This window comes from Dendropsophus ebraccatus, chromosome 7, assembly GCF_027789765.1.
Source record: "Dendropsophus ebraccatus isolate aDenEbr1 chromosome 7, aDenEbr1.pat, whole genome shotgun sequence".
NCBI classification, from domain to species: Eukaryota; Metazoa; Chordata; class Amphibia; order Anura; family Hylidae; genus Dendropsophus; species Dendropsophus ebraccatus.
In genome coordinates, this window is record NC_091460.1 from 246,125 (window position 1) to 271,823 (window position 25,699).

Sequence of the window (25,699 nt, forward strand, 5' to 3'; positions counted from 1 at the left end):
AGAACTCCGTGGGTGTTCTGCAGATTTAGAACTTTACAAAAAAAATAAGTCTTCTTCCCACATTCTGAACACAAAGTCTAATTCCTTGTGTGAATTTTCTCATGTATTACAAGATTTGATAGGTTCATAAAACATATCCCACATTCTGAACATGCATATGGCTTTTCTGTTGTGTGACTTCTTTCATGCATAGCGAGACTGGATTGACTTGTAAAAGATTCCCCACATTCTGAACACGAATAATGCTTTTCTTCTGTGTGGCTTTTTTCATCTCTAACAAGATTGGATTTTTCTGTAAAACCTTTCCCACATTCTGAGCATGGATATGGTTTTTGTCCTGTGTGAATTCTCTTATGTATAACAAGAATTGAATTTCTCGTAAAACATTTTCCACATTCTGAGCATGAATACGGCTTCTTTCCTGTGTGATGTCTCTCATGTTTAACTAGATCTGATTTATATGAAAAACATTTTCCACATTCTGAACATGAATATGGTTTCTCTCCTGTGTGAATCCTTTCATGTTGAACAAGAGTTGCTTTACTTGTAAAGCGTTTCCCACATTCCGAACATGGATATGGCTTCTCTCCTGTGTGAATCCTTTCATGTATAATAAGATGTGCTTTACTTGTAAAACTTTTTCCACACTCTAAACATGAATAAGGATTCTCTCCAGTGTGACTTCTTGCATGTATAACAAGATGCGATTTGACTGAGAAACATTTATCACACTCTGGACAAGAGTACGGCTTTTCTCCTGTGTGACTTCTTTTATGTATAACAAGGTGGGATTTGCTTGAAAAACATTTTCCACATTCTGAACAAGAGTAAGGCTTGCCTGCTTTGTGATTTCTCATATGAGTTACAAGATATGAATTGTCTTTAAAGCATTTCCCACATTCTGAACATCTGTATGGCTTTTCTCCAGTGTGAATTCTCTCATGTATAACAAGATGAGATTTATTTGTAAAACATTTCCCACATTCTGAACATCTGTATGGCTTTTCTCCAGTGTGAATTCTCTCATGTCTAACAAGACTTGGTTTAGTTGTAAAGGATTTCCCACATTCTGAACATGAATAAGGCTTCTCCCCTGTGTGAATTCGTGCATGTATAACAAGATATGATTTATCTATAAAACATTTCCCACATTGTGAACATGAATATGGTTTCTCTCCTGTGTGAATTCTCTCATGTAAAACAAGATGTGCTTTAGTTGTAAAACATTTCCCACATTCTGAACATGAATATGGCTTCTCCACTGTATGAATTCTTTTATGTCTAATAAGCCCCGATTTATTTGAGAAACATTTCCCACAATCTGAACAAGAATGCAGCTTCTCCCCTGTGCGAGTCATCTCATGTCTAAGAACATAAGATTCATCTGTAAAACATTTTCTACTTTCTGAAAATGAATATAGTTTCTCTCCTGTGTGTCTATTTTTGTGTTTTAAAAGATCTGATCTTTCGGAAAACTGTTTTCCACATTCACCACAGTGATATCTAGTTCCCGCTTCCTGCTCTGTCCCTGTGGTCGCAGTGTGTGAGCGGTCAGGAGAAGGTTCCTCATGGTCAGGAGGATTATATGATAGATCTGTAGTGTGACGTCCTGGATGTACAGTAAGGGGGAGGAGGGCTTCTCCTGAGGAGCGCTGCTCCGCACCGCCAGCTTCTTCCTTATAATTCAGCAGTAACACAATGTTCTCCTCAGAGATATTACCAGAATTTTCTGTTTGGACAAAAAAAATGATAGTTTGTACTTTTCATCAAGCCGCTCAAGTAGAAAAATTATAACATGAATATTTAGCTGGAAACGGGGGTATATTATAGGGGAGAATGGGGCGGAGCAGGTGGATTCCTCTGTCATCATGAGGCTGTTTCTGGGAGCAAATTAGAGCACAATATTTCTTCCTGTATATTTACTTCTCCATTAGTAAAAAGCAGAAGAGGAGATCCTGCTCCCCTATATCTCTATAGCACACCCTCAGAGGAGAGGAGATCCTGCTCCCCTATATCTCTATAGCACACCCTCAGAGGAGAGGAGATCCTGCTCCCCTATATCTCTATAGCACACCCTCAGAGGAGAGGAGAGCCTGCTCCCCTATATCTCTATAGCACACCCTCAGAGGAGAGGAGATCCTGCTCCCCTATATCTCTATAGCACACCCTCAGAAGAGAGGAGATCCTGCTCCCCTATATCTCTATAGCATACCCTCAGAGGAGAGGAGATCCTGCTCCCCTATATCTCTATAGCACACCCTCAGAGGAGAGGAGATCCTGCTCCCCTATATCTCTATAGCATACCCTCAGAGGAGAGGAGATCCTGCTCCCCTATATCTCTATAGCACACCCTCAGAAGAGAGGAGATCCTGCTCCCCTATATCTCTATAGCACACCCTCAGAGGAGAGGAGATCCTGCTCCCCTATATCTCTATAGCACACCCTCAGAAGAGAGGAGATCCTGCTCCCCTATATCTCTATAGCATACCCTCAGAGGAGAGGAGATCCTGCTCCCCTATATCTCTATAGCACACCCTCAGAGGAGAGGAGATCCTGCTCCCCTATATCTCTATAGCATACCCTCAGAGGAGAGGAGATCCTGCTCCCCTATATCTCTATAGCACACCCTCGGAAGAGAGGAGATCCTGCCCCCCTATATCTCTATAGCACACCCTCAGAGGAGAGGAGATCCTGCTCCCCTATATCTCTATAGCACACCCTCAGGAGAGGAGATCCTGCTCCCCTATATCTCTATAGCACACCCTTACAGGAGAGGAGATCCTGCCCCCCTATATCTCTATAGCACACCCTCAGAAGAGAGGAGATCCTGCTCCCCTATATCTCTATAGCACACCCTCAGAGGAGAGGAGATCCTGCTCCCCTATATCTCTATAGCACACCCTCAGAGGAGAGGAGATCCTGCTCCCCTATATCTCTATAGCATACCCTCAGAGGAGAGGAGATCCTGCTCCCCTATATCTCTATAGCACACCCTCAGAAGAGAGGAGATCCTGCTCCCCTATATCTCTATAGCACACCCTCAGAGGAGAGGAGATCCTGCTCCCCTATATCTCTATAGCATACCCTCAGAGGAGAGGAGATCCTGCTCCCCTATATCTCTATAGCATACCCTCAGAGGAGAGGAGATCCTGCTCCCCTATATCTCTATAGCACACCCTCAGAGGAGAGGAGATCCTGCTCCCCTATATCTCTATAGCACACCCTCAGGAGAGGAGATCCTGCTCCCCTATATCTCTATAGCACACCCTTACAGGAGAGGAGATCCTGCCCCCCTATATCTCTATAGCACACCCTCAGAAGAGAGGAGATCCTGCTCCCCTATATCTCTATAGCATACCCTCAGAGGAGAGGAGATCCTGCTCCCCTATATCTCTATAGCACACCCTCAGAAGAGAGGAGATCCTGCTCCCCTATAGCTCTATAGCATACCCTCAGAAGAGAGGAGATCCTGCTCCCCTATAGCATACCCTCAGAGGAGATCCTGCTGCCCTATATCTCACACCATGGGGCACCAGGAGGCGGCTTCTGAGGGCTTACATAGCAATAAAGGTTTAATCTGAGATCCTAGAGGATATAGGGGGATGAGGAGTGTGTAATATACCCCCGCTCCATCCATTCTCTCCCCCATACCTGGTATAGCAGCTGCCGGCATCTCCTCCTCCTTCACCTCACTCATACACGGGGGATCGCCCCTCATCCTCTCTTCTTCTGCTTCATCCTTCACTTTAATATTGTGGTTTCCCTCTGGACAGTCCTGGGAATACAGAGGACAGGGACATCTCTCTGGTGGATTCCTGTCACTGCCTCCATCTGTAGGGAACACACAGGGAGCCAATCCATTATACACTGCTACATGTCATCAGGAGGAGGATGGGAGGAGGAGGAGGATGGGAGGAGGAGGAGGATGGGAGGAGGAGGAGGATGGGAGGAGGAGGAGGATGGGAGGAGGAGGAGGATGGGAGGAGGAGGAGGAGGATGAGGATGGGGAGGAGGAGGATCTAGGGCAGTCATGTCAAACTCTGGCCCGTGGTGCCATTATTTTTAGCCCGCCAGGCAATTTAGAGTTTTAATTACATCTGGCCGGCCATGGCTACTATATAAGACTATGGGGGAGGGCTGGCTACTATATAAGACTATGGGGAAGGCTGGCTACTATGTAAGAGACTATGGGGGAGGGCTGGCTACTATATAAGACTATGGGGAAGGCTGGCTACTATGTAAGAGACTATGGGGGAGGGCTGGCTACTATATAAGACTATGGGGGAGGGCTGACTACTATATAAGAGACTATGGGGGAGGGCTGGCTACTATGTAAGAGACTATGGGGGAGGGCTGGCTACTATATAAGAGACTATGGGGGAGGGCTGGCTACTATATAAGAGACTATGGGGGAGGGCTGACTACTATATGAGACTATGGGGGAGGGCTGGCTACTATATAAGAGACTATGGGGGAGGGCTGGCTACTATATGAGACTATGGGGGAGGGCTGGCTACTATATGAGACTATGGGGGAGGGCTGGCTACTATATAAGACTATGGGGGAGGGCTGGCTACTATATAAGAGACTATGGGGAGGGCTGACTACTATATAAGAGACTATGGGGGAGGGCTGGCTACTATATAAGAGACTATAGGGGAGGGCTGGCTACTATATAAGAGACTATGGGGGAGGGCTGGCTACTATATAAGACTATGGGGGAGGGCTGGCTACTATATGAGACTATGGGGGAGGGCTGGCTACTATATGAGACTATGGGGGAGGGCTGGCTACTATATAAGACTATGGGGGAGGGCTGGCTACTATATAAGAGACTATGGGGAAGGCTGACTACTATATAAGACTATGGGGGAGGGCTGGCTACTATATAAGAGACTATGGGGGAGGGCTGGCTACTATATAAGAGACTATGGGGGAGGGCTGGCTACTATATAAGAGACTATGGGGGAGGGCTGGCTACTATATAAGAGACTATGGGGGAGGGCTGGCTACTATATAAGACTATGGGGGAGGGCTGGCTACTATATAAGAGACTATGGGGGAGGGCTGGCTACTATATAAGAGACTATGGGGGAGGGCTGGCTACTATATAAGACTATGGGGGAGGGCTGGCTACTATATAAGACTATGGGGGAGGGCTGGCTACTATATAAGAGACTATGGGGGAGGGCTGGCTACTATATAAGAGACTATGGGGGAGGGCTGGCTACTATATAAGAGACTATGGGGGAGGGCTGGCTACTATATAAGAGACTATGGGGGAGGGCTGGCTACTATATAAGACTATGGGGGAGGGCTGGATACTATATAAGACTATGGGGGAGGGCTGGCTACTATATAAGAGACTATGGGGGAGGGCTGGCTACTATATAAGAGACTATGGGGGAGGGCTGGCTACTATATAAGAGACTATGGGGGAGGGCTGGCTACTATATAAGAGACTATGGGGGAGGGCTGGCTACTATATAAGACTATGGGGGAGGGCTGGATACTATATAAGACTATGGGGGAGGGCTGGCTACTATATAAGAGACTATGGGGGAGGGCTGGCTACTATATATGAGACTATGGGGGAGGGCTGGATACTATATAAGACTATGGGGGAGGGCTGGATACTATATAAGACTATGGGGGAGGGCTGGCTACTATATAAGAGACTGATGTCATGTCATTTACCATAGTGCACGGGGCTGGGAGACGCACACCACTGACAGTGCCAGCATCGCCTAATTAGCGCTTCAATAATTATCATGGTTGGCCCGTTACTTTGTCCAATTTTTTAATTTTGGCCCCCTGTGTATTTGAGTTTGACCCCCCTGATCTAGTGGAACCTTTTTCAACCAATAAGAGTCTCCCAATCCTTACACTGGTGATCGGTCAGGAAATCTGCCTCCTCCTCTTCTTTAACCTCAACCTTAATATTGATAAGTTCTTCATCCTAAACAGAGAAGGAATAAACATGAAATCAACTTTGTTTATCACTTTATGGTTCTATATAGTGGAGACTGTAGCGCCACCTACCTGCTGACTGTCTGCTGGGACATTTCCCTCCCCCCAGCGGGGGGCGCTATAGAGATATAGTGCTATAGCCTCAGCCTCATCTACCTGCTGATTGTCTGCTGGGACATTTCCCTCTGGACAGTCCTGGGAATACAGAGGACGGGGACACCTCTCTGGTGGATTCCTGTCACTGCCTCCATCTGTAGGGAACACACAGGGTCTGAATACATTTAGATTAACAATTCACTAGAAATGAGGAAATCTGATAAATTGGCCAATGGTTTCACTTTCGATACTGTTGCAGATTCGGGGACCTCCAACCCCGCACCTGCCCCATCCAGGAGGCCGCACCTGCCCCATATCCAGGAGGCCGCACCTGCCCCATATCCAGGAGGCCGCACCTGCCCCATATCCAGGAGGCCGCACCTGCCCCATATCCAGGAGGCCGCACCTGCCCCATATCCAGGAGGCCGCACCTGCCCCATATCCAGGAGGCCGCACCTGCCCCATATCCAGGAGGCCGCACCTGCCCCATATCCAGGAGGCCGCACCTGCCCCATATCCAGGAGGCCGCACCTGCCCCATATCCAGGAGGCCGCACCTGCCCCATCCAGGAGGCCGCACCTGCCCCATCCAGGAGGCTGCACCTGCCCCATCCAGGAGGCCGCCCCTGCCCCATCTAGGAGGCCATACCCTCATTCTCTGAAGACCCTAAGAATTACTTTTCTCTTCTCCTCCTCACACTGGGTGGCTGACAATTTACATTTACTCCACTGTATCATGTGTCTCTAATAGTGATGTAATATGGAGGGTGAGAGGCCTGAAGAACATGTAATAACACATCTTATCCTCTACACGGAGGAAGCATAAAACACCAAGAAAAATTTATCCAGTGCTCAAATGACCCCTGTAGCAAGAATAAGGGTAAAAACTCCATGTGGGGGATAGACAGCAGGCATCTAATCCTCCTCCAAGCCTGCCTGTAAACAACGCACCAGGTCCGAGGTAGAGGATGAACTCAATTCATTTATTCATTCCCCAACGCGTTTCACTGGTGAGCGACCACCTCTCTGAAGCCAGATACATGAAGTCCACATCCATACAGGTATTTATATAAAAACATGAAGTGTCCCCTCCTGTGTGCCATGCATCAACTGCAACAGGACTGGGGCTCACCCCCACCCCGTACCCTGAAACGCGGTGGAACTGGGGCTCGTCCCTCCATGCTTCTGGAATTGTGCATCGCATGAGGTCCACTGCCACTCCACAAAGGTGTCACGCACCACATGCTCCACCCTGGAGTGCATAGGAGTCATCTACATCATCTGCATCCCACCTTGTAACATATCAGATTCAAAATGCACCGCAGTAAGAAGCAGCTATGTGGAACGCATATCACATGCTCCGCAGCCACATGAACTCAGAGACCCACACAGGGAGAAGAGAATTAGAGCATACAATACATCATACATGGGAAGTAGATAACCTATCCATATAGTCAGACTGCCTGCCCACGGCTAATCATGTAGCTGGCTTCAGAGAGGCGGTCGCTTAGCACTGAAACGCGTCGCCGGATGAATAAATGAGTTGAGTTCATCCTCTGCCCTTGTGCCTTGTTTACAGACAGGCTTGGAGGGGGATTAGATGCCAGTTGTCTATCCCCCATATGGAGTAAGTGATCTTTTTACCCTCAAATGGGCTGATGAGGAATCGGAGGTTTTCTATTACATCCCAGGATATAGTGAGCTCAGAGTCTGGATACTTGTCTCTGGATCTCTCCTCCATAATCCACAGATCAATAGATGGAATAATGGCTGGAGATAATCAGTAACAGGCATTTGTGGCCCCGCTAAACTGCAGAACCTGCCTCAGGCTACACATGGAGGTGGAGTTCTTCAGATCTCCACCCTGATGCAAGATACATGAGCTATACACCAGATGCTCCACATGGCCCATAGTACAGGTCAGTAATATATGGGAAAGACTGCGCCCCCATGTGGTGAGGTATTAGCAGTAAGATCTATACACACCTCTCCTCTTACCTTGTGATGTGAGCCGGGGCGGCTGATCCTCCATCATGAGCGGCTGCTCCCCCCGGTACAGATCCTTGTGTCCTTCTACATACTCCCACTCCTCCATGGAGAAATAGACGGCCACATCCTGACACCTTATAGGAACCTGACACACACAATGATACAGACAAAGAGTATTCACGAATGTCAGAGAAACAGAAAAGTATCACAATACAGAGAGAGTAACACCCCTCCTCCTGTAAGCTTACCTTACTGCTGGGGTCACACACTGATAGTAACACAATGTAACATCCCTCCTCCTGTAAGCTTACCTTACTGCTGGGGTCACACTGATAGTAACACAATGTAACATCCCTCCTCCTGTAAGCTTACCTTACTGCTGGGGTCACACACTGATAGTAACACAATGTAACATCCCTCCACCTGTAAGCTTACCTTACTGCTGGGGTCACACTGATAGTAACACAATGTAACACCCCTCCTCCTGTAAGCTTACCTTACTGCTGGGGGGTCACACTGATAGTAACACAATGTAACATCCCTCCTCCTGTAAGCTTACCTTACTGCTGGGGTCACACTGATAGTAACACAATGTAACATCCCTCCTCCTGTAAGCTTACCTTACTGCTGGGGTCACACACTGATAGTAACACAATGTAACATCCCTCCTCCTGTAAGCTTACCTTACTGCTGGGGTCACACTGATAGTAACACAATGTAACATCCCTCCTCCTGTAAGCTTACCTTACTGCTGGGGGGGGGGGGGGTCACACACTGATAGTAACACAATGTAACATCCCTCCTCCTGTAAGCTTACTTTACTGCTGGGGTCACACACTGATAGTAACACAATGTAACATCCCTCCTCCTGTAAGCTTACCTTACTGCTGGGGTCACACACTGATAGTAACACAATGTAACATCCCTCCTCCTGTAAGCTTACCTTACTGCTGGGGTCACACAGTGATAGTAACACAATGTAACATCCCTCCTCCTGTAAGCTTACCTTACTGCTGGGGTCACACTGATAGTAACACAATGTAACATCCCTCCTCCTGTAAGCTTACCTTACTGCTGTGGGGGTCACACTGATAGTAACACAATGTAACACCCCTCCTCCTGTAAGCTTACCTTACTGCTGGGGTCACACACTGATAGTAACACAATGTAACATCCCTCCTCCTGTAAGCTTACCTTACTGCTGGGGGGTCACACTGATAGTAACACAATGTAACACCCCTCCTCCTGTAAGCTTACCTTACTGCTGGGGTCACACTGATAGTAACACAATGTAACACCCCTCCTCCTGTAAGCTTACCTTACTGCTGGGGTCACACACTGATAGTAACACAATGTAACATCCCTCCTCCTGTAAGCTTACCTTACTGCTGGGGGGTCACACACTGATAGTAACACAATGTAACACCCCTCCTCCTGTAAGCTTACCTTACTGCTGGGGTCACACACTGATAGTAACACAATGTAACATCCCTCCTCCTGTAAGCTTACCTTACTGCTGGGGTCACACTGATAGTAACACAATGTAACATCCCTCCTCCTGTAAGCTTACCTTACTGCTGGGGTCACACACTGATAGTAACACAATGTAACACCCCTCCTCCTGTAAGCTTACCTTACTGCTGGGGTCACACACTGATAGTAACACAATGTAACATCCCTCCTCCTGTAAGCTTACCTTACTGCTGGGGTCACACACTGATAGTAACACAATGTAACATCCCTCCTCCTGTAAGCTTACCTTACTGCTGGGGTCACACACTGAGGAGCAGAGATCTCCACACACAACACAACAGCAGTGACTGCCCGACCAGGAGCTGCTCTGTATCTGGTAGATGCTGGAGGGGTAGGACCTGTGATGATGTCACAATCATGTGATCAGTACATTGGGGGCGGAGCTCAGCAGTGCAGGAGAGAAGAGATTGTGGTGAAGGACCTGTGATCATGTGACAGGAGTGGGCGGGGCTCCCCACACACTGCACTGCCAGGACCTTATACCCTTCTATATGATGGAGAAGGACAGGAATGAGATCAGTAAGAGAATATTACACGTCACCTTGGAGATCATCCGCCTGCTGACCGGAGAGGTAACTTCTCTAGATTTCCACCATTGTTGTCTGGGCTCTTTGGCCCCTCCCTCCCTCCCTCCCCCGCTCTATGTTCTGGATCTGGTCTCCTCTTTGTAGGTGCGGTGGTCTCCAGCACTGACCCCAGTAGTCCAGATGTGTCTCCTCCTCCTCACTAGAGCTCTATACAGGGGGACAATCTCCTCTTTGTAGTGAGGAGGAGGCAGGAATACTGGGCTCAGTCCCCTCATTGTCTCTCTCCATCCCCAGGATTACACCATAGTGAAGAAGACATGGGGGGAGGGTGTGGCCTTCCCCCAGGAGTCAGGAGGGCGGAGCAGGGCCCGGGGCCCCATCACGGAGCCTCCATCACTGATACATGAGCAGAAGATCCTAGAACTCACCCACAGGATGACTGAGCTGCTGACTGGAGAGGTGACACTGGGGAATGCTGGGAGATGATAGAGTAATCCAGGAGGCAGCAGGCTGGGGGGGATGACTGTGTGATCATTGTGTGTGTCAGGTTCCTATAAGGTGTCAGGATGTGGCCGTCTATTTCTCCATGGAGGAGTGGGAGTATGTAGAAGGACACAAGGATCTGTACCGGGGGGAGCAGCCGCTCATGGTGGAGGATCAGCCGCCCGGCCTCACAGCACAAGGTAAGAGGAGACCTTCCTGATGCTAGAGAGCAGGGGGGAGGGGCCCCTAGATCATCCTCCTCCTCCTCCCATCCTCCTCCTCCTCCCATCCTCCTCCTCCTCCTCCCATCCTCCTCCTCCTCTTCCCATCCTCCTCCCCCTCCCATCCTCCTCCTCCTGATGACATGTAGCAGTGTATAATGGATTGGCTCCCTGTGTGTTCCCTACAGATGGAGGCAGTGACAGGAATCCACCAGAGAGGTGTCCCCGTCCTCTGTATTCCCAGGACTGTCCAGAGGGAAATGTCCCAGCAGACAATCAGCAGGTAGATGAGGCTGATGCTATAGCACTATATCTCTATAGCGCCCCCCGGTGCTGGTGGTTGTTGCTCCTGCACTCATAGATGTGATGAGGCTGATAGATACATGTTGCTGGTTTCTTATGTTGATGTGTTAGATTTTCCCTCCTGTCTGCTGGATTGTACTGAATTGTTCTATATGTCCCATCAGGGGGGAGATCAGGTGACTAATATTAAAGTGGAGGATGAAGCAGAAGAAGAGAGGATGAGGGGCGATCCCCCGTGTATGAGTGAGGTGAAGGAGGAGGAGGCGCCGGGAGATGCTATACCAGGTATGGGAGGATGGAGTTATACAGGGATATAAGGGGGGGCTCCACCTTACAGCTACATTACAGTAACACCCCCCCTGTGTATATATGTATAGTGCAGTATAGTGAGGGGGGCAGGGATATAAGGGGGGGCTCCACCTTACAGCTACATTACAGTAACACCCCCCCCCCTGTGTATATATGTATAGTGCAGTATAGTGAGGGGGGGCAGGGATATAAGGGGGGGCTCCACCTTACAGCTACATTACAGTAACCCCCCCCCCTGTGTATATATGTATAGTGCAGTATAGTGAGGGGGGGCAGGGATATAAGGGGGGGCTCCACCTTACAGCTACATTACAGTAACACCCCCCCCCTGTGTATATATGTATAGTGCAGTATAGTGAGGGGGGGGGCACAGGGATATAAGGGGGGGCTCCACCTTACAGCTACATTACAGTAACACCCCCCCCCCCCCCTGTGTATATATGTATAGTGCAGTATAGTGAGGGGGGGCAGGGATATAAGGGGGGCTCCACCTTACAGCTACATTACAGTAACACCCCCCCCCTGTGTATATATGTATAGTGCAGTATAGTGAGGGGGGGTCACAGGGATATAAGGGGGGGCTCCACCTTACAGCTACATTACAGTAACCCCCCCCCCCCGTGTATATATGTATAGTGCAGTATAGTGAGGGGGGGGAAGGGATATAAGGGGGGGCTCCACCTTACAGCTACATTACAGTAACCCCCCCTCCCCCCCTGTGTATATATGTATAGTGCAGTATAGTGAGGGGGGGGCAGGGATATAAGGGGGGGCTCCACCTTACAGCTACATTACAGTAACCCCCCCCCCCCCCCTGTGTATATATGTATAGTGCAGTATAGTGAGGGGGGGCAGGGATATAAGGGGGGGCTCCACCTTACAGCTACATTACAGTAACACCCCCCCCCCCTGTGTATATATGTATAGTGCAGTATAGTGAGGGGGGGGGGCACAGGGATATAAGGGGGGGCTCCACCTTACAGCTACATTACAGTAACACCCCCCCCCCCTGTGTATATATGTATAGTGCAGTATAGTGAGGGGGGGGCAGGGATATAAGGGGGGCTCCACCTTACAGCTACATTACAGTAACACCCCCCCCCTGTGTATATATGTATAGTGCAGTATAGTGAGGGGGGGTCACAGGGATATAAGGGGGGGCTCCACCTTACAGCTACATTACAGTAACCCCCCCCCCCCGTGTATATATGTATAGTGCAGTATAGTGAGGGGGGGGAAGGGATATAAGGGGGGCTCCACCTTACAGCTACATTACAGTAACCCCCCCTCCCCCCCTGTGTATATATGTATAGTGCAGTATAGTGAGGGGGGGGCAGGGATATAAGGGGGGGCTCCACCTTACAGCTACATTACAGTAACACCCCCCCCTGTGTATATATGTATAGTGCAGTATAGTGAGGGGGGGGGGCAGGGATATAAGGGGGGGCTCCACCTTACAGCTACATTACAGTAACCCCCCCCCCTGTGTATATATGTATAGTGCAGTATAGTGAGGGGGGGGCACAGGGATATAAGGGGGGGCTCCACCTTACAGCTACATTACAGTAACACCCCCCCCCTGTGTATATATGTATAGTGCAGTATAGTGAGGGGGGGGGCAGGGATATAAGGGGGGGCTCCACCTTACAGCTACATTACAGTAACCCCCCCCCCCTGTGTGTATATGTATAGTGCAGTATAGTGAGGGGGGGGGCAGGGATATAAGGGGGGGCTCCACCTTACAGCTACATTACAGTAACACCCCCCCCCTGTGTATATATGTATAGTGCAGTATAGTGAGGGGGGGCAGGGATATAAGGGGGGGCTCCACCTTACAGCTACATTACAGTAACACCCCCCCCTCTGTGTATATATGTATAGTGCAGTATAGTGAGGGGGCACAGGGATATAAGGGGGGGGCTCCACCTTACAGCTACATTACAGTAACCCCCCCCCCCCTGTGTATATATGTATAGTGCAGTATAGTGAGGGAGGGGCACAGGGATATAAGGGGAGCTCCACCTTACAGCTACATTACAGTAACCCCCCCTGTGTATATATGTATAGTGCAGTATAGTGAGGGGGCACAGGGATATAAGGGGGGGGCTCCACCTTACAGCTACATTACAGTAACCCCCCCCCCCCCCTGTGTATATATGTATAGTGCAGTATAGTGAGGGAGGGGCACAGGGATATAAAGGGGGGCTCCACCTTACAGCTACATTACAGTAACACCCCCCCTGTGTATATATGTATAGTGAGGGGGGGCACAGGGATATAAGGGGGGGCTCCACCTTACAGCTACATTACAGTAACACCCCCCCCCCTGTGTATATATGTATAGTGCAGTATAGTGAGGGGGGGGGCACAGGGATATAAGGGGGGGCTCCACCTTACAGCTACATTACAGTAACCCCCCTCCCCCCTGTGTATATATGTATAGTGCAGTATAGTGAGGGGGGGTCACAGGGATATAATGGGGGGCTCCACCTTACAGCTACATTACAGTAACCCCCCCCCCCTGTGTATATATGTATAGTGCAGTATAGTGAGGGGGGGGCAGGGATATAAGGGGGGGCTCCACCTTACAGCTACATTACAGTAACACCCCCCCCTGTGTATATATGTATAGTGCAGTATAGTGAGGGGGGGGGGGGCAGGGATATAAGGGGGGGCTCCACCTTACAGCTACATTACAGTAACACCCCCCCTCTGTATATATGTATAGTGCAGTATAGTGAGGGGGGGCACAGGGATATAAGGGGGGGCTCCACCTTACAGCTACATTACAGTAACCCCCCCCCCTGTGTATATATGTATAGTGCAGTATAGTGAGGGGGGGGATATAAGGGGGGGCTCCACCTTACAGCTACATTACAGTAACACCCCCCCCCCCCGCTGTGTATATATGTATAGTGCAGTATAGTGAGGGGGGGGGCACAGGGATATAAGGGGGGGCTCCACCTTACAGCTACATTACAGTAACCCCCCCCCTGTGTATATATGTATAGTGCAGTATAGTGAGGGGGGGGATATAAGGGGGGGCTCCACCTTACAGCTACATTACAGTAACACTCCCCCCCCCCCCTGTGTATATATGTATAGTGCAGTATAGTGAGGGGGGGCAGGGATATAAGGGGGGGCTCCACCTTACAGCTACATTACAGTAACCCCCCCCCCTGTGTATATATGTATAGTGAGGGGGGGCACAGGGATATAAGGGGGGGCTCCACCTTACAGCTACATTACAGTAAACCCCCCCCCCCCCCCTGTGTATATATGTATAGTGCAGTATAGTGAGGGGGGGCAGGGATATAAGGGGGGGCTCCACCTTACAGCTACATTACAGTAACACCCCCCCCCCCTGTGTATATATGTATATATGTATAGTGAGGGGGGGCACAGGGATATAAGGGGGGGCTCCACCTTACAGCTACATTACAGTAACACCCCCCCCCTGTGTATATATGTATAGTGCAGTATAGTGAGGGGGGCACAGGGATATAAGGGGGGGCTCCACCTTACGGCTACATTACAGTAACACCCCCCCCCCTGTGTATATATGTATAGTGCAGTATAGTGAGGGGGGGGCACAGGGATATAAGGGGGGGCTCCACCTTACAGCTACATTACAGTAACACCCCCCCTGTGTATATATGTATAGTGCAGTATAGTGAGGGGGGGGGGGGGCAGGGATATAAGGGGGGGCTCCACCTTACAGCTACATTACAGTAACACCCCCCCCCCCCCCCTGTGTATATATGTATAGTGCAGTATAGTGAGGGGGGTCACAAGGATATAAGGGGGGCTCCACCTTACAGCTACATACACCGCCACAGCACAACCCTATACCGTACCATCCCCTCATGGCAGCAAGGTGCACATCACCACCGACCCCCGGAGAAGCCCTTATGAGTAGGGAAAGTACATGTTCTTTACAGTTCACTGGGTCAAGGTGACACACAGAAATGACAAAAGCCCCATCCATGGTTGTGCAGCTCTGATTCCACCTTTTGTACTCTCTCCTCCATGGACACTTTACATCCTTTGTTCTAACAAGGTGAAGTGACGCCATGCCACCATATGACATAGCAGCTGCTGTTCTGCATCAGACAGCAAATCGCTCAGTGTTTATCCTCCTGCCATTTACAAGAGAGGTTAGCACCAAGGGTCGCAGCCAGAATCAGCCGGGTCCTAAAGGCCTGCTCACAAACATGGGGAGAAGTAAGCATGGTGCACATCATCCTGGTTTATGTGCTGACAGTGTATTGTTACAGACAAGCAGAAGGCTGATTACTGCTTTACCATCCTTTTAGTCCATCAACATCTAGGGGATGAATCAGCTGTGGATCTGTAATGATTTCAACCCACCTACCTGACTATACTGCCTCAAAGGGACACTGGCCTGATGATAATAATGCTGCTGTCTGCCTGTCTATTGTGTTCCATACTGTACTGCTGCTGGTACTACCAGACCTACACAGCTGCCCATTTGCACTACAACCAGATCTACATAGCTGTAGGTCTGCTTTGTATTGTATCTTCTATGTGAAGGACAGTTGAAGGAGACTTATGGGTTAACTTTTTGTCACATGTGACAAAAACACCAATCCCATGAGGGTTTGGTTAGACCCCTGAAGGAAGGAGTTGGTTCCTGGTGGGAGGAGTCTGTGTAGTTGGTTCAAGTTAATGTGTGAGGAGGCAACTAGAACCAAGTCTCTGCTGAAGTTACGCCAGGGCCTGGGTTTGGCCAGGTCCCCTGTCGGGGACACAAGCAAGCAAGTTATAGATTCTCTGTATGCAAACCACAGCAACTATGCAGTGCTAGAAAGTACCAAGGAGGAGCAGCCACAGAAGGATCACCTTCTCCACATCAGGAACCTCTCTAAGAGTGCAGGGAAGTTACCTCAGCAGTCACAGGAACTGACCCCAGTGGAACAAAGTTACTGTAAGCCTTGGTATTCCACTGTGCAGTGCAGGACGACCGGAAAGTCTTGGAAGTCTGCTGAGCCCAGATAACTAGGCCTGGGGCTCGTACTACCCTGACAGGACGGGTAGCCCGCTACTGTAGGGCAAAAGGCGGTCAAACACAATCTATACGTGAGTACGAGTGTTCTCTCTATATCTTCTTCTTTAGTTCAAACCGTTCCAGGCAGTGTACATTTCTAATTGGACAAGCCCCTTCATGCACCCTCTCTCCTCTACAAAACCTTCTCTCACAAGCACCTTATCTCTACCTCACCCACAAGCACCTGGGTAACCTCAAGCATTGTTGTGTCACACTAAACTGCAGTTTTTCTAAGTACTGTATTTCTACCAGTAAACTGTTCTACTTTTAATGTGCTGGACTCTGGCGCACCTGCACCTATACACAACTACATTTGGTTAAACCTTCCTCTGCAGGCGGGGCCCCAGACTGTCCGGGGTGGGTCCTATACCACTCCAGGATACCGTGACAAGTGCCCAAGTGACCCTAGACCCACTCAGCTACCTCACCACCGTACCAGCTGACCCGGCAGTAGACCAAAAAACCCACCTTGGGCGTCCGTGTACCGCATCATTATGATTTGGAGAGCCCCAGAAGGGTTTCTATCTTTGCGGGAGTGTACTGACATGTTCTCCAATGCAATTATAACCCAGGCGGAATGGCGAGACGTCACCTTATAGGCGAATGCGATAAAAATGTGTAAACTGTGTAACACGTTCCATGTGACTGACATGTGACAAAGCTTTATGCACAACCTTCACATTCTCAGCATTAGAACTTTCAGCACTTTGTGCTTTGGAGCAAAAAATTAATAAAATCTATTTTTACTCTTTAACAGAAAATGGCGGTGATATCTCTGAGGAGAACATCGTGTTACTGCTGAATTATAAGGAAGAAGCTGTCGGTGCGGAGCAGCACTCCTCAGGAGAAGCCCTCCTCCCCCTTACTGTACATCCAGGACGTCACACTACAGATCTATCATATAATCCTCCTGACCATGAGGGACCTTCTCCTGACCGCTCACACACTGCTGCTAGGACACATAAGAAATGGAAAAAAAGGATTCGGTGTGACGAATGCGGTAAAGAGTTTACAAGAAGATCAGATCTTTTTACGCACAAAAGAATTCACACCGGGGAGAAGCCATATTTATGTTCAGAATGTGGAAAATGTTTTATAAGTAAATCAAATCTATCCATACACAAAAGAATTCACACAGGGGAAAAATTGTTTACATGTTCAGAATGTGGAAAATGTTTTACATATAAATCACATCTTGTTACACATGAAAGAATTCACACAGGAGAGAAGCCATATACATGTTCAGAATGTGGGAAATGTTTTACACATAAGTCACATCTTGTTACACATGAGAGAATACACACAGGAGAAAAGCCCTATTCGTGTTCAGACTGTGGACTTTGTTTCACACATCAATCAAATCTTGTAACACATGAGCGAATTCACACAGGGGAAAAGCCATATTCATGTTCAGAATGTGGAAAGTGTTTTACAAGGAAATCAGGTCTTGTTATCCATAAGAGAATTCACACGGGAGAAAGGCCATATTCTTGTTCAGAATGTGGGATTTGTTTTACAAATTTATCAAATCGTGTTATGCATGAGAGAATTCACACAGGAGAGAAACCATATTCATGTTCAGACTGTGGGAAATGCTTTACAGATAAATCAAATCTTGTTTCACATCAGAGAATTCACAAAGGACAGAAGCCGCATTCATGTTCACAATGTGGGAAATGTTATACAGATAAATAAAGTCTTGTTTTATATAAGAAAAGTCACAAAGAAAAGAAATGATAGTCGCATTTAGGAAATGCTTCACTACTAGAGATGAGCGAACAAGCTTATTCGAGTAGAGTAGTCATTTTAGGATCCTCAAACGCGTACCGCATGGTGCTCAAGAAAAAGTGATAGTCTCCTCCCTGCATGTTTGGCTATTTTAATCAGCCAATAAGCATGCAGGAAAGGATATACGAGATCATGCTATGCAGAGGTCATGTTGGCTGCTGGAGCAGGGACACAGCAGGTGATCATCCTAACCCACACAGTGGACAAGGGGAGACACAGTGCAGGACAGTATCTATAAAAGAAAGTAAAGGAACTGATCCGAATAGAGCAAAGTTGCTAGAAGCCTACGAACTCTATTTCGCAGTGTGGGTGTAAGCAGGGAACCATCAGCATTCCGCTCATTCCAGGTAACAAGGTCTGGGGCTTGTGGCACCCTCTAGGACGGGTCACTCGACACTGGTGGGCAATAGGTGGTGCAAAGACCAAAGAATCAAAACACAGGCACAAGTATTCTCTCTCTTCTCAAGTATTCTTCTATTTCTACCTCCGAAGTTCCGGCAGAGCACAGTACTACTTGGGTTAGGACTCTCTCGACATCCTCCTCTCTACTCCTTTGATCCTCTTCTCTACTTCCTATAACGCAGCTCAGTCAGCACGACTGTACCACTCCTTTTACTCTCAATACAGATCTGGATCCTAAAGTATTAAGTATCTTATCAAGTGTAAAGTGTATTGTATCAAGGCAAAGCTGTATGACTTGCTGCCTACCTCAAGTATCTTCAGAGTAAGATTATATTTATGTCATCTCCCCTTTCTGTGCTGATAGTCCGGGAGGGTCACTACTCCACTCCGGACCACCGTGATAAGTACCCAAGGGACCCCGCAACAGCCCGGCAGGTCACTGACCTCAGGGGAACAAGGTATAGCTGGCCCATTAAAATAAAAGCAGGTGTGCCACCATTCCTGTGTGCCCAACCAGCACTGGCGTCACTATATAACATCACTGGGCCCGGCTATATATCGGCCAACCACCATCGAGCTGGCGTCACGCTTTACTATCTAGCAAGTGACCGGCCGTACCCACACACCAGGGGTCACCACACATGCGATATGACGTCAGTCCGGGCACGCCTGGCTCTGTGTTACGGGCAGGGGCAGTCTTGGCATTTCTGGGGCTCCAAGCGAGGATATGTCTGGGGCCCCCCCTCGACACACGTTTCAAAACAATAAACCGCTGTGTGTTGCCCTGAGTAGTATATACCCCTTGTGCGCTACCGCCAGTAATATATACTCCTTGTGTGCTGCCCCCAATAGTATATACCCCTTGTGTCCTGCCCCCAGTAGTATATACCCCTTGTTTGCTTCCCCCAGTAGTATATAGACCCCTGTGTGTTCCCCCAGTTATATTTAGCCCCCCCCCGTGTACTCCCCCAGAAGTATATAGACCTCCTGTGTGCTGCCCCAGTTGTATTTAGACCCCTTGTGTGCTGCCCCCAGTTGTATATACCCCTTGTGTGCTCCCCCACTAGTATATAGGCCCCCTGTGTGCTCCCTCAGGGGTATTTAGCCCCCCTGTGTGCTCCCCCACTTGGATATAGACCTCCTGTGTGCTCCCCCACTTGGATATAGACCCCTGTGATCTCCTCCAGTAGTATATAAACCCCCTGTGTGGTTCCCCCAGTAGTATATAGACCCCCTGTGTGCCCCACCAGTATTATATAGACCCTTTGTGTGCTGCCCCAGTAGTATACAGATCCCTGTGTGCTCCCCCAGTTATATATATAGACCACCTGTGTGCCTCACAAGTAGTATATAGACCCCCTGTATGTTCCCCCAGTAGTATATAGACCCCCTGTGTGCTCCCCCAGAAGTATATAGCCCCCCTGTGTGCTCCCTCACTTGGATATAGACCACCTGTGTGCCTCACAAGTAGTATATAGACCCCCTGTATGTTCCCCCAGTAGTATATAGACCCCCTGTGTGCTCCCCCAGAAGTATATAGCCCCCCTGTGTGCTCCCTCACTTGGATATAGCCCCCCTGTGTGCTCTCCAAGTTGTATTTAGACCCCATTCTGCTGCCCCAAGTAGTATATAAACCCCCTGTGTGCTGCCCCCAGTAGTATATAAACCCCTCTGTGAGACCCCAGTAGTCTATAGCCCCCCTGTGTGCTCCCCCTGTTATATAGCCCCCCTGTGTGCTCCCCCCATTTATATAGACCCCCGATGTGCGGTCCCCCAGTTAAACAGACCCCTGTGTGCTCCCCCTCCCATATAGTATATAACACAATAAAACAAACACTTATACTCACCTGGGTCCAGGCGTCTCCTCTTCTCTTCACTCTTGTGGCCGGAGGAAGGGTTTTCCCCGCGATCACAAGAGGCCGCGCTCCCCTTGTCCTGGCGCAGATGCTCCAGTGATGTCACTGGAGCGCCGGCACCACAAGGACAAAGCTGCCGCTTGTGACCGCAGGGAAAACCCTTCCTGCGGCCACAAGAGTGACTGACAGGAAGGGAGCCAATGTCTCCCGCCCTGTCAGTGCTGCTGCATGTAACTATGAGCGCTCATTACGAGTGCTCATAGTTACAGTTCAGATGTCAGCAGCAAGCGGGCAGCGGCCCTGTCCAGCAGTCTTGAGCACAAGAGCAGGGCGTGGGGGCCCCCCTGGATGTTGGGGGCCCCAAGCGATCGCTTGGGGTGCTTGGTGCAAAAGACCACCACTGGTTACGGGGCGCATGCGCGGTGATGTCATGGCTGTGGAACGTGCTGGAGGCGGTCTCGGCTGCCTCATTGGCATGGATGGCATCTATGCGTGCGTCCATGGGCTGCGGGCGCATGCATGGTGACGTCATGGCTGTGGGGCGATCTCTGCTGCTTCATTGGCCGATGGCGTCAGTACATGTGTCGGGTGTGTACGCTGTGATGTCTTCGCGGCATGGGGGCGGCAACTGTTCTCCCAGCTGCTTCGTCATTTAGCAGCCATGGCGGGGAGCCGCAGCACCGCTGTCTTCCTCCCTCTTCTGGAATAGTAAGTATGAATGTTACTTTGCTGCTCTGTTTTTTCTTCTACCTATGGCTGGATTCTCCTAGGTATCCGGGCTGTGTCGTTTTTAGCCACCAGGGGGCAGCTTTGCCCTACTGTTCAGAGACCATTCCTATTGCTAGGGACTTATCTGTAGTTTTTGTGTATTGTCTATTCCCTGGTTTCTATCATGGTTTTTCTTTTCCTATTGTTACTCATGTCCCAAGGCTCTGGAGATAGATCCTCTGAGTAGAAAGAATGGAAGAAAGCACAGGCATTTATCTTGTAATCACTGCAACACTCCCTTACCTGATGGTTATGAACATTCATGTTGTGATAGCCGCAGGATTCAGAGTCATTCTAAGCAACAGCCGCAGGATTCAGAGTCAATCTAAGCAACAGCCGCAGGATTCAGAGTCATTCTAAGCAACGGCCACAGGATTCAGAGTCAATCTGAGCAACAGCCGCAGGATTCAGAGTCAATCTAAGCAACAGCCGCAGGATTCAGAGTCAATCTGAGCAACAGCCGCAGGATTCAGAGTCATTCTAAGCAACAGCCGCAGGATTCAGAGTCATTCTAAGCAACAGCCGCAGGATTCAGAGTCATTCTAAGCAACAGCCGCAGGATTCAGAGTCAATCTGAGCAACAGCCGCAGGATTCAGAGTCTATCTAAGCAACGGCCACAGGATTCACAGTCATTCTAAGCAACAGCCGCAGGATTTCGAGTCAATCTAAGCAACAGCCGCAGGATTCAGAGTCATACTAAGCAACAGCCGCAGGATTCAGAGTCATTTTAAGCAACAGCCACAGGATTCAAAGTCATTCTAAGCAACAGCCGCAGGATTCAGAGTCAATCTAAGCAATAGCCGCAGGATTCAGTCATTCTAAGCAACAGCCGCAGGATTTAAAGTCATTCTAAGCAACAGCCGCTTCAGAGTCAATCTGAGCAACGGCCGCAGGATTCAGAGTCAATCTGAGCAACGGCCGCTGGATTCAGAGTCAATCTGAGCAACGGCCGCTGACAAGGTGCTTTACTATCAGCTACCGTAGCTACCTTGGAGATGGGCCAGGCAGGCCCCCTGCAGTGCGGGGCCCCATAGCAACTGCCTTCCCTGCCTTCATGGTAGCTACGCCACTGTACGTGGGTCCATGTCAGGTACTTCAGCACAACAGTGTGTTACAGAAGGGGCAAGCTGTTCAGGTTTAGTACAGTCTGCTGTATGTCATCCGCATGATTATGTAGATCTCAGAAAGTTATATAGATTTGTAATTTACTTATATTAAAAAATCTCAAGTCTTCCCATACTTATCAGCTGCTGTATGTCCTACAGGAAATGTTGTTTTATTTTCAGTCTGACACAGTGCTCTCTGCTGACATCTCTGGCCGAGACAGGAACTGTCCAGAGCAGGAGAGGTTTTCAAAGGGGACTCATAGAAAACCGAGACAGCCAGAGATGTCAGCAGGGATCAGTGTGTCAGACTGAAAATAAACCGTGTTAAATACACCTGTACCTGAGTACTTCAGGGCCGTAGTCCTCTGTATCACCAAAAAGAAAGGAATCCACAAACTTGATTCTTAGTCCATATAGAATTTATTTCTTAGTACTGGGTACAACAACTTTGCTCACAGGCTGTTCCAAGCGTCCACCTGCTGTCCTGCGAGGACACCAGGTGGACGCTTGGGTGTTTGGAACAGCCTGTGAGCCAGGAGCTCTATTTATTCATTAAATTTGGCACTGACCTAATCACACTTTTTGATTTTGGTATTTTTAGGTTGCCATACAATTGTGACCACCAGATGATGGTGTTGTACCTACACCCACCATAGCATGTCATTTCATATATGTGTTTTGTAATACACCACACTGATATCTTCCTCCCCCCTTATACCTTGTTCCCCTGTGGTCAGTGACCTGCCGGGTTGTTGCGGGGTCCCTTGGGTTGTAGTCACGGTGGTCCGGAGTGGAGTGATGACCCACCCGGACTATTGGCACTGCCACCCATAGACAGGGGAGATAACCCAAGGAATGTTCTGTACTGTGTTGGTGCGGGGTGAGAAGTCTCTTCATCATAAATAGGGTTTGCTTTACTTGGAGACTGTGTATGATAACACACTTGATAAGTTAGGATCCAGATCTGTAGTGAGCGGAGGAGAAGTAGTACAGTCGTGTGGACTGAGTTGTGTGCTGAGAGTGTAGAATCAGAGGAGCAGAGAGGAGGATGTTGTGAGAGTCCCAACCCAATTAGTACTGTGCTCTGCCGGGATGTTGGAGGATGAGGTAGAAATAGAAGAATACTTAAGATAGAATACTTGTGCCCAAGCCTCAACTCTTGTGAAAATGAACCACCTATTGCCCTACCAGTGTCGGGGGACCCATCCTAGAGGGTGACACAAGCCCCAGACCTTGTTACCTGAGATGAGCGGAATACTGACGGTTCCCTGCTGACACCTGCGCTGCGGGATAGAGTTCATAGGCTTCTAGCAACTTTGCTCTATCTGGATCAATTTCTAGCCTTCTGCTTTGTGGATACTGTCCTGCACTGTGCCTTCTTTAGTCCACGGCGTGGGTTGAGATGCTCCTGACTTGTCCTCTCTAAGGGTCCATTTACACAGAAAGATTATCTGACAGATTATCTGCCAAAGATTTGAAGCCAAAGCCAGGAATGGATTTGAAAAGAGGAGAAATCTCAGGCTTTCCTTTATGACCTGATCTCTGTTTATAGTCTGTTTCTGGCTTTGGCTTCAAATCTTTGGCAGATAATCTTTCTGTGTAAATGGACCCTAAGAAAGGGTCTAACACTGCATAGTGTCGAGTAGCGTTACTTAAAGAGGAAAGGTTAACTGCATTTTGTCTCTACGGAGTCTAGTGACAAAAGACCTCTTCTGGACTGATTCTTCTTCCCCTGACAAGGGACCTGGCAGAGGGACAGGGCCCAACTAGGCTGCTACAGGGAGCGTTCTGGCTTGTGTGCTTCCTCTACAGAGCCCAGTGACAAAAGACACTACACTTCCTCTACCCATGTGACTTCCTATCTACAGCCCCCTGTAAGGTGTGCTGTGAATGGGTAAAAAATGCTTAAAGAAGAAGTAAAGGGAGAAGTGATAGGACAGAAGGAAAGAACACGCTCATTGGTCTACAGATCCATGTGACACATTAACAAACAATAACCCTTACAGTCCTGCAGCTGTGCATCCACTGAGTACATAAACCTGCAATAGCGGCATCTTGTGGCGAAACTTTAACACTACTTTATCACCACTTACTTACAATAAGTACAGGCTTTTGTGAAGGGTGTAACTATGAGTAACACCCGTGGTGGGACACCACACGGACATGCATTCAAAGAATTCCCTGTGTTCCATAGAATTCCGTCCAGATAGGCTATTTGGGCCAGAATTAGACTCCCTCATGGAGGATACGGCTGAAAATAAGGGGAAGACTGTTCCCTAAGCCTATAAGAGGCAAAGGAATTATTCCTTCCTTCAACAGATGCACAAATTCCTCAAAAGCAGAAGGATCCTATTCCAGAAGAGGTCAAGGATCAGGCAGAGGATCTTCTCAGCGTCAGTGAGGTCGAGGACAATCCAGCAGCAATCAAAAGTCCACCTTATGACGCTAGAACCCTGCCAGTGGGGGGAAGACTGACTCACTTCTATTCCCAGTGGAGCAGATACTTCTGAGACCGATGGTGTTGTCCGTCATGGTTATGCTATAGAATGGCGAAAAAAAACCTCAGTTCAGATTCCGGTCTACACCTATTATTGGCAAAGAAAAGCAGCGCCTGCTAGAAAGTATGGTTCTAGAATGTGTTCAGATGAAGGTCTTGGAAAATGTTCCTTTGGAAGAAGAGGGACTGGGAATTTATTCCCAGGTTTTCCTCGTCCCAAATAAAAAAAGGCAAATGGAGGATGATCATAGACCATAGATGGTTCTAGAACAAATTTATCTGTCAGAACAAATGCAGAATGGAATCTATCCGGTCTTCCTGCTAATAAGAAAAGGCAATTATTTTGCGACATTGGACTTAAAAGATACCGTCATGTACCTATGCGCAAAGATTGCCGCAAATATCTAAGGACAAGAGTTTTTATCCAGAACAGATGGCGACATCTTCAGTTCGCAGTCCTCCCATTCGGGATCACTTCGGCGCCAGTCGTCTTCACCAAGATTGTGTCTGTGATCACAGCCAAGGTAAGAGAATTAGGCTTAGTCATACTGCTGTATTGAGACAATTGGCTGTTGATCGCCAATTCAGAAGAGGTCTTGTCAGGTCACATATCCACCACCCCAGACTTCATTCAGTCATTGGGTTGGATGATCAACCAAGAGAAGTCTCATTTATGTCCAGCTCAAGCAGAACTTCTTGGGCAACATACTAGACACTCAGACCATGATGTTGTCTCTTCCTCCAGAGAGACTCACCAAGCTGAAACAGGCGGTATCCGAGATC

At 48.7% G+C, this 25,699-nt stretch overlaps 1 protein-coding gene and 1 pseudogene across 2 annotated transcripts; one reads left to right on the plus strand and one right to left on the minus strand.

Annotated features, from left to right (window-relative positions):
* The window catches only part of LOC138797197 (zinc finger protein 665-like), a 39,361-nt pseudogene extending 21,126 nt beyond the window's left edge, over nucleotides 1-18,235 (plus strand).
* Nucleotides 57-8,195, minus strand: LOC138797146 (zinc finger protein 271-like). 2 transcript variants are annotated; one of them, XM_069976950.1, is made up of 5 exons: nucleotides 8,064-8,195; nucleotides 6,043-6,221; nucleotides 5,887-5,959; nucleotides 3,652-3,831; nucleotides 57-1,729 (listed from the first exon to the last, which is right to left on the minus strand). In XM_069976950.1, the coding sequence occupies exons 1-5, from the start codon at nucleotides 8,158-8,160 to the stop codon at nucleotides 78-80; spliced, it is 2,181 nt and encodes a 726-aa protein (XP_069833051.1). In that variant the 5' UTR covers nucleotides 8,161-8,195; the 3' UTR covers nucleotides 57-77. The 2 variants fall into 2 exon arrangements, with proteins under 2 accessions (XP_069833051.1, XP_069833050.1); XM_069976949.1 differs by having other exon boundaries at nucleotides 8,052-8,195.
* Nucleotides 18,236-25,699: the final 7,464 nt, after the last annotated feature.

Bases quoted from the DNA above. Each gene is read 5' to 3' on its own strand.
- LOC138797146 (XM_069976949.1), bottom strand. From the start codon at position 8,160: ATGGAGGAGTGGGAGTATGTAGAAGGACACAAGGATCTGTACCGGGGG. The intron at 6,222-8,051 runs GTGTGTATAGAT...TGTTCCCTACAG, and splicing joins ATCACAAGGTAAGAGGAGAG to ATGGAGGCAGTGACAGGAAT. The intron at 3,832-5,886 runs GTAAGGATTGGG...TGTTCCCTACAG, and splicing joins TTTCCTGACCGATCACCAGT to ATGGAGGCAGTGACAGGAAT.